The sequence below is a fragment of the Montipora foliosa genome, chromosome 1, assembly GCF_036669935.1.
Source record: "Montipora foliosa isolate CH-2021 chromosome 1, ASM3666993v2, whole genome shotgun sequence".
In the NCBI taxonomy this organism is placed as follows: Eukaryota; Metazoa; Cnidaria; class Anthozoa; order Scleractinia; family Acroporidae; genus Montipora; species Montipora foliosa.
The window spans coordinates 71437673-71447672 of record NC_090869.1 but is presented as its reverse complement, the minus strand read 5'-3'; the positions used below and the strand labels follow the sequence as shown (position 1 = coordinate 71447672).

General features: G+C 38.9%; 2 protein-coding genes across 2 annotated transcripts in view; both read right to left on the bottom strand.

The window, feature by feature from the left end:
* The window catches only part of LOC138002804 (TNF receptor-associated factor 3-like), a 19448-nt gene extending 10472 nt beyond the window's left edge, over positions 1-8976 (bottom strand). The window contains exons 1-2 of the mRNA XM_068848784.1: positions 8898-8976; positions 8340-8436 (exon numbers count right to left, since the gene is read on the bottom strand). Coding sequence (XP_068704885.1) covers positions 8340-8436; positions 8898-8976 — 176 coding nt within the window. The remainder of the gene's footprint in view (positions 1-8339; positions 8437-8897) is intronic.
* The window catches only part of LOC138007672 (CDK5 and ABL1 enzyme substrate 1-like), a 63938-nt gene that overhangs the window by 29340 nt on the left and 24598 nt on the right, over positions 1-10000 (bottom strand). The window lies entirely within an intron of this gene.

The following is a 10000-nucleotide window of genomic DNA, read 5'->3' as shown; positions in this document are numbered from 1 at the left end:
ATGCTAATAATGTTCCCATTACTTCCGGTTCCGGTTCCGATTTACCTTCTTTTGGTTTCGATTCAATTCCGCTCTAAGCCAAAAGCCTTTGAGAGACATTTATAGGCTCCTAGTTGTAATGAATAAAGACTGTCTGAAGAGATGTTTGCACCATAAATAATTTTATCTGTTCGGATATCTTATAGCTGAAAGTTGAAGTGTCCGAAAATTTTAGGGAATGATATCTTTATTTCAGAAATTGCTAGCCAAACGTTTACTTTCTAAGAACTTCCAACCGAATCAATTGCTCATCCGGAACTGCTAGATGACCTTTTAAACTGCCAAAAAAAAATTGCAAAAAACATCCCTTCTTCTCCCTGGTTGCGAGTCTTTTAGGTGATATCTGTACTGAGCTGTTTGGCAACAAAGAACCGGCCGAAATTCATAGAACATTTTGACTACCCCGAACACATATTTCACCGAAGATTATCGTTGGGTGCCCCTGTTGGTTAAGGCAACCGTCAGTTAAACGCTTCCTATAATGATGCTCAGTGAATTAAATTTTTCTGTGCAGATTTTGTCATAGTAACACTTGACTGGGGAAATATTGTCACGAGACGAAAGCCAATTACATTCTACATCACCCCTGTATCACTTGTTCTGAATAGCTGTACTGCGGAGGATGCTCTACTAGTTCAAGCAGTGCTGGACAGTTCCTCTAAATATCAACACGATACGCTGAATATAGAAGAAAAAATACCCTTCATCCTGACCTCACAATATAGTATCAACTGTTACACAGATATCGCACCCGAAACCCGGAAACCGGAAACCGGAACAGTTTCCGGTTTCCGGACCGGAATCCGGAAACCAGAACCAGAACATCGACAATTCGCGAAAACTACAACAATTCACCGATTCCTTGTACGCTTCCGGTGCTGTAATCCCCACATTCAAGTATTCAATTCTGAGGAAATATGAACTGTAAAATGGATCTCACCTTCTTATACTGGATATAAAGACTTGAACATGGTGGTGGCATCATCAAGCTGAGGCAGCCACGTCACAATAAAGGAACTTGAGAACCCAGTCCTTCCAACTCTCATCATTTAGTCGTGAGACTCACGATTTCAGAACTCATCTCACGGTCTCACAATAGTACAATTTGGTGTTGTTTCTGATCAGCTTTAGCTTGCGTAACAAACGTTTCCGAGGAGAAACATACAAGATGAGTTTGAAGATTGTCCTGACCGCACGAAAATTGGGGCGAAATACAAAAACAGTATTAGTCTGCGAACACATAAGATTACGTATTTCAGGCGGTCGTTTCTCGGGCCGGAAATACGTCTGTGTTTGCAGGCTAAAACAATGTAAATGCAAGAAAAGGTTATCAGCTAGACTGGTCTACTGCTCTTTAATTACATCAATCATGGATTAATTTATTTGGCCGAGATCTCCCATCTATCTAATGATCTTTATATCCAGTTTTCAGAGGCGTACATCCTTTTCTGCTGTCTGCAAAACGTTTGTTCAGAGGATCCATCCGGGGAATCTTCCGTACTCGCTAATAGTGAACCAGGTCCACGTCCAGTCTCCTAAATGCTTTCTTTGATCTGGTGATACTTGGACAGTCCATCGTTTACCTTTGGCAATTGCGTTTGTTAGCTACAAGACCAGTATTTATAGATCGATACTGTCGTCCGCAGATTCGATATGCTGTGACAGACGTAATCTGTTTCAACCAAACAATTCCAATCTTGCACACTAAGCAAATGCAACAATCGTCGCTCTTCTCAATTTGTTGCATGTGTCGCACTTTAATATATGTAACCTTTGCTGTAATTTGTACCTGCTGCACTTTGCAACCGCTGTCCATCGCAGTTCGCAATACTGAACAAGCGATTAGTCGTTTCTAAGGGAGTCGTATTTCGCGTCCTCTCCAAAAAAAGAGGTGAAATACTTGACTCGTCCTCAGTCATATGCATCTCCTAGACGCAAGGTAAGGGAAAAACGAGCGGAAATGCGCGAAGAGGAGAATGGGAAGGGTAGAGGAAAAGAGACATCTCTCCTCTTTCTCTTTCTCCTTCTCATAATACCCCTCGTCAATGGTGAGTATTAGAAAAGACTGGAGACGAGTCACGTGAAATACGACCCCCCTAAAAACGAATGCGTGGGAGGCTACACTTTTAAGTGCCTATAAAATTAAAAAAATAATAATTGAAGCTTGTTTGAAAAACGTTTTTAAGAAAAGAAACATGGTGTTTGCATTTTTTATTATATCTCCTATCCTATCCTATCAAGATATAACCTAAGGAACTCTAGTGATTGCACTTTGCTTAGTTATCCTCCTGTTAAATCTAAAGCAACTCTTCGTGATCGCGCATTTATCTTTGCTACTCCAACGTTATGGAATAATTTGCCTAGAGAGATTAGGGAATCTAACTCAGTTGATTGTTTTTAGAGGAAAATTAAGACTTTATTTAAGTTAAGAATCATGATTATTTTAGCCTATAGTCTTAAGATCAGGTTTAGTTAGGTTAAGATTAGGCTAGGTTAACTTTTAAATTGAGTGTCGAAAGTAATTAGTGAATTACTTTGGTTTTGCATTACTTCACTCAATGATTGGTTCAAAGTTCTCGCGCCACTTTTTCAACCAATCAGAAGTGAAACCAAAACCAATCGTGGCTCGCGCGTGCACATTTTCCCGCGCTTTGTGTCGGCTACGTGTAATTGCTTCCAGTTTTGATTGGTTTGCTGGATTGTCTCCGTCCTTTTTGATTGGCCAAAGTAATTACTTTGGTTTTGGTTTTACGACAATCATTTGAAAACCGCTCTAACTCTTTACTATTTTTTTTGTACATAATTCATATCACTAGATACATGGCGCGTTTGAATATATTTATATAGATATTTGCGCCTTGTAAATTTTACATATCAGAGCAGTTTTCAAATGAGTGTCGTAAAACCAAAACCAAACTAATTACTTTGGCCAATCAAAAAGGACGGAGACAATCCAGTAGACCAATCAAAACTCGCAGTAATTACACGTAGCCGACTCAAAGTGCATGAAAATGTGCACGCACCAGCCACGATTGGTTTTAGTTTCACTTCTGATTGGTTGAAAAAGTGTCGCGCGAACTTTGAACCAATTAATGAGTGAAGTAATCATAAACCAAAGTAATTAGATTACTTTGTGATTACTTTCGACACTCAATTGAAAACCACCCTATTATCATATTATTGTATTAAATAATGGTCCCATCTTGTCTTAACCAAACATCAGTCGCACTCAATGAATTGATTAGAAGACCTACGTACGTCAAAATATACTAGTTCTAAAAATAGAAAGATACGGGAAAGGGTTGACTCAAGGGGAAAATATGTATGGAAGCTCCGGTTAATAGGCTCCTGTTACCGATTATCTTGTAAATTGCGCCCAAATAATTAGTAATGATTTTTTTGGCTGTTAGATAAGCAAACGATGGGCATATGCTAATGAGTAAAAAAAATGTAAACATTTGCATTCTCCTTTAAAAAAATTGGTTTTCAAATGCGTAAAGCCTTGGCCAAACTATCGAACAAAGTTGGATTCAACGCTCCAACTTTGCTCGATCCAACATTGTTCGACCATTTGGCCACCCATGCTGAATGATTTTCGTCCAAAATTTTTGGTTGGATGGAGTTTGTTTTTGATCAAACATTGCGACCAACAATTCTGCTCGACGCAACAATGTTGCAGTGTTTTGTCGCTCTTTTAACAAAGTTTTTTCCTGAATCGAGTTAAGTTCGCGCTGCTACCCAATCAGGAATCGCTATTTTATTTTCAAGCCGAGGCTTCTAGCATAATTTGCAACAAAGATGACGGAAGAGCATCAACAGCCAGAAACCTTGATCAGCGAGTATGAAGCAAGACCATGTCTTTGGGACACTTTTAGTCCACTTAATTAATCACTATCGCTCTGTTTGGAGATTTCTGGTTCAATAGCGTTTACAATTTCTTCAAAGCGATCCGAGCTCACTCTCTTCATCTCTTACGGGCGGATGTATCTTGCAGTGAACATACCCTTTTCTACACGTTCTCTTAACCATTTTTGGTTTTCCTCGTTTGAATCCATCATTTCCGCCCCCACACAGCTCCAGTAGTAGAGTTAGCGCCATATTTATAAATTAAGCGCCAACTTGAACTTGAATGTTTCATCAAGCAATGTTGGATTGTTTCTTGTCAATACCTCAACATTTACATCCAACAATGTTGCATGTGGAATTCAACTTTGTTCGATAGTTTGACCAGGGCTTAACGCAATTTCAGTTACATAAAGTTAATAATTTATGTTCAATTTCTTTAACTTAAAATTATATGAAGAAGACGCCTAGAAGGGCGTATCCGTGGGATGCATATACAGTTAACATAAGTTGCCCAGTTACAGCTAACAACAACTATGGGTAAAATTCGGAAAAGGAGAGAATTTACCAGAGAGAGGAATCTGTAATTTAAGTAGCAGGTATTTGTTGTAAAAACAGAACTAGGGGTTATTTCTTATTATTAATGCTACTAAATTTGCAATGGAAACAATCAGCACAGCAATACCGTTAGAATTTACTTTTACTAAAGCTTCTTGAGGAATGTCAGGATAAAAAGGTGAGATTTCTTTGGAATACTAACTGGAGATCGAATGCTTTGTCTGTGTATAAACCAAAGAAGAATAATGTATGTCTCTTTGTATTTGATTTCGTTTTTATATTTGGTTGCTTTAGGTCTCGTTTCTAATCTTATTTTCGCCTTTTGGATTCCTGTTCTAGCCCAGGTTCAAGACTTGATGAGTGCACAAACCATAGTTACTAACTATGCACAAACCATAACCTATTTCAGACCAAAATGGCTTAAAACTGTTACCCTATTTCAGACTAAAACGGCTAAAAAAACATACTCTTTAAGGCCGCGCATACCTATATAGCCCATATAAGGGAGTATACCCCCTCCTCCGTACACTGAGAGGAATGGATTTATATTTTGCTTACTCAAATGTCATTCATTTGACCTATCACATACCATTTGATGCTAGTCTAAGTTTCTACTCAGTTTTCCTTCTCAAAACCCAAATACAGCTCTGGCCTCTGGCATTCCCCGGACTGACGGGCTTAACAACAAAATGACAACACTAACTGAAACCAATCCTTTTACTCATCACATCGTTGCAAAAAAACGTTTTCAAAAAAACTTCCTTTGGTGGCTTATATATACCGTCACTGTAAAAATATTAGTGACATTCTTATTAGAGCTCCATTAACTAAAATGCATTTCACAATCATTCTTTAGGTTCTTTTCGGTGCAGCAGTGCCCTTATATAGAGCACGAACGTAATGAATACACTTTTTATTCTCCGGGAGAAAGCCATGAAATAAAATCTCACATTACTTGCAACACTTTCAACGTTATTTACATGATTCAGTGTTGTTGTTGTTTTTTTTTTTTATGTAGTCTTCCGAAGAAACCAAGCGTCGGTGCAAAGACCGTTTTAATGAACACAGAATCCTTATAATCAGTCCCGCTAGTAGTTATCCAGACGGCAGTCTCCGCACACTCTCTTCGTAACACTCACTATTCAATGGTAATGGCAATGGTACTGAATTAATATAGCGCTTTTTCTATTGAGGCAAGTGATCTATGGGTGAGATCGGACATCAGCATATACAGGCGCCGCTGGCAGCCCGCTATCAGTCCATTAGCGATCTCACCCGGCCTGAAATGAGGCCTGACCACAACACCAGGAGCTCCATGCCCTACTCTTTACGAACAGTGTGTGGGTTTTTACGTCTCAGTGGCTTGTGAAGAGTGAAGAGTTGTGAGACGCGGCCTACGGTTTATAGTCTGTATCCGAGAAGACTTGAAAGTCTAACCATTTGCGGATGTAATTACAAAGGCAGCACTTTCTCCTTAGTTATTTTAAGACCCTGAGTGTTGGTCCGGCCGGAGTCGAACTCACGAACTCCCGCAGGACAACCCGGTGCTTAACCAACTGAGCTACAGTCATATGTTACTCATTTCTATCGAAAAACTCATCTATCAACGTGACTCTTTAAGGAAAGCTCAGGCAGCCTATCTCATCGAGAAAACTATAGAACCTCTGAATTATGACATCCAACACGAAGTGTCCCTTCCAAGTCTACGCCTTTGCTACCTATCTCCAGCAATAAGGTAAAGGTAAAGGTTAGCGTTACGTTATTTTTAGCTTATGGTTTTTGCAGTTGTTTATCCTTACTTGGGGAGCAGCATTTGGGGGACACTTTTTTGACTTTAACTGTCTTTAGTATAAATACACAGGTGATTATACAAATCGCGAGCTCTTATTGGCTCGCTATCTCGGATTATCAGCCGATAATCACCTCGACGGACAAAATGTCTGCCCGTAGTCGTTTTGCCACTGTAAGTGAAGACGATTTCGCGTTAAAAATTTTTTTTTCTCTTTTTTGAAATAATCACCTCTGTATTTATGCTAAAACATTTATTCGCCTCAGGCTCAGTGATTATTGGTGAATATTCACCGATAATCACTTCGCCTTCGGTGAATAATTGTTAAGTATTCCGAGACGCGAGTGATGTTGAAGTTGGAGAGAAAAGCAATTTATTGAAATATGCATGCATCTAATTAGGAACATATTCTAAAAATATCTAAACACAAAAACATAAATAATAACTGAGGAGCTCCTCTTTTAGGCTTTCTTAAATACATATATTAAAACACACTTTGACCGCCGATTTTAATGTCTCAATTGTTCCACAAAATGTGCTTGTTTCCAATCGCCATCTATACGTAATTTACACCACCATGCTATGAGGTAATAACGAAAATCAGATAAATTATTTGAAATCATTTACAGCCGTTATAGTTACAGTTAAATAGGAATAATCCTCGTTGATCACCTAACGGATCATCAAGATACAAGATAAAGTTTCCCAAAACTGTTACAACCTTCATCCCAATTTTTTGTTACCAGAAGTGCACCAGACGTGCAACGCCCGCAGTAAGAAACCGTAGAGCCTATTTGCAGTTAAAAAAATGCTTCGCCCAACACGAAGTCTGACAACACCCGTCTTCATTCCGTTTGTTTTTTTGTTTCTTTGTTTGTTTGTAAAGGTCACAGCAAATGTTGTGCAATCCACACAGAGAATAAGCTCTGCTGCAGCTTTGAAGCAAATTTTGTGCTGTTCTCATAATATATACCAAGTAAGAGAGAAAATTTGATCTTCCTGTGTCGTTTTCGCAACAGCATCAGCATTGTTTCATATAAATACGACACGGCTTTGAAAAGTTCACTTAGAACCTATAATTGCCTTTAATCGCTAATCAGAGGGACATTTACGAAACTCTCAAAATTTTTAATTTGTGGCGCGAAAACTCATTTGTACCGAAACTTAGAGTCATATTAAAACTTGGTTTAAATTATCAAGCAGTATAAACTAGGACAAAAGAAATTGTAGTCTAACTCCCTATAATTTTAGGGCCACTGCCCATCCCCTTCGTATTTTATCTTTTCTCGTGATGCAATGGGTTGCCTCTTTCAAAGCGGGTATTAAGCAAAGTAATTTGGAAAAGATGATTCAAGTGGATGAATTATCACGCGCGCGCGTACACTTGATTTAAAATCACCTTTAGATGGATATGAGTATGAGAACTACATACCTGATTCTCTCTTAACTTTATAATCTCTTTCTCTAACAAGTGTAATATATACGAATAAAATACACTGTCCAATACTGAGCTTACAGCGGTTAAGAACTCAGAAAGCGGTGTTGATAACATTGATTAATTATTATACAAGCATTCTTCACTCCGTTGGCTAAAATGAAAGCAATTTGTTCTTTGTTGTGCATGGAAATAATCCGCTTCTGGAATTCTTTCAACTGGCCTGTCTTTGATAGTGGAGATCAAGGCAATTCGCAATGGGTACTTTAAAATCAACAGATCTCCGACAAACAAGCGTAAATTTAAAACCTCTCACTTTTTTAACCCTGAAATATCTAAAATTGAAGCTCTCCCGCTTTTAATTGTGGAAACTAATATATTGATTTTAAAAAACGATTCAAATGAAGACATTCTCATTGTAATTGGGAATTTGTTCACCGACAGAGGAATTTTAATAACGCTGAACAACAAGAATCAGGAAAAATTGAACTTCTATTCAAATATCTGAACACGATGGTTATTATAGTCGGTGACAATTATTTTACCATCGCTAAGGACTGCTGTAGAGCCTGGGACATTGAACTCTCCTGCCCTTGTCCCTTTTGCTCCAAACTTAGTTACAAACTCTCCGCTGAGTTTAAACGCCTGCACTCGGTGATTCAATTCATCACAAACCAGCCGGCAGATGTCCCGCTCTGTCCATTGACAGGAAGCCAGGGTGATCGAACTTTCCATCCCCCTGATTTTGGCAAGGCCATTTCTTGGCAATAACCTTTGAGGTAGTTTCAACAAAGTAAAGATTTTCACAAATTTAGTTTTCGTGACGTCATCACATACTGATATAATACTCTCGATAGACGTTTTTTTACTCGGGGATACCGAGTATTAAAATGGCTTTGAAAACCGGAAGAGCAGAAAAATGCACAATAGAATTAGGACGCGGGGACTTTATTGGTAACCCCGAGGGAGAGGTTGCAATTGAAAATATAAACATCTTTCAGATGCCAACAAACTTGGGAACATCTCGCGAAGCTAGGGTAAACATGACGAACACCAAAGCGAATGAAAGGATCCTAAATAAGGAATTTTTTCACCTCAGTGACATTAAGATAAACTGACAAAAACGTTAAATTGTTGCCAAATCCACGTTATCTCTATCTTTGTTAATTGGTATTGTAGCCATACGTGTTAACATAAATTGTCTATGAGTTATTGGGTAATTACTCGGAATACCTGAAAGGTATCGGTTGACTTTAGGTTGGTGCCGCAAAATGGACAATTCTTGAGTTTCATTCACGTGATCAACAGCCATGTTTTAGACGACGTTAGCATAATAATAGCTTTCAATTCCCGGAGGATTGGATGGGGACACCAACATGGCCGCAATTTCATTGTTTGGGGACACCAACATGGCGGCCGTGACGTCATGTGAAATCCAAGAACAGAATTTCCTTGGCTAAAAGCAAATCACTTGATCCCTTGGAGCAATACATTTCACCTCCCTCTATAACGAAACTACGTTTTCCAACAACAATAAAATAACAGCCGTGGTGTCGAATGTCTTTGGAGGGGATTTCTGCGCGCCCGATGCTTCAAACAGCCTCAATTCTTACAGAGTTCAATGAAAATCCGGACTTAAAACATGCGGTGGAGCAACTAAAAGCGGCGGGAGCTGTGTTGGGGTTTCAATGTGAAACTTTTAATGACGTTCGCCGATTTAGAAACACAAGTCCATGTTCTGAGTGAAAGCTCAATAGCAGCTGAAGATTGAAAATGCTGGATTCCGTTTTCTGGAAATATTAGAGACCTTTTACGGTTAGATTCTAGGACGAGAACGAGTACGAGATTTGACTGCCCATTTTTAGCGAAAATACTTAGAAGATTTATAACCCGGACGATTAATATAACTCTTTGTTAGCAGTGTAGATTGCTCAGTTATTCTTATTACTGGTAGCTGAGTCTTTTTGCTGATCGAAAAATGACAAAACTGCTACCGTGTTGTTGAAATGTTTTGACACGACATTTTTGCAAAACCTCCTACTAAAATGACGACGGTATCACGTTTTCCCCGCCAAAATGACACTGGTTTACGCGCGCGCACTGTTGTTCTATGAAAAAAACTCGTCCTAGAATCTAAAGCTCTCTACCATGACTAAATCTTGCATGTCGACAACATGATGAAATTGTCAGTACAGGACTCCCAGCAGCGGTACGTTGGAAATGCCTGAAATTTCTTTTTCTTTCAGCTGTTCTTTGTACGAGCATCATCCGCGGGTGTCAATTTTTTAATTGTTTCACGGTCTTCATGTTTATATAGCTACCTATAGAGGGAGGTC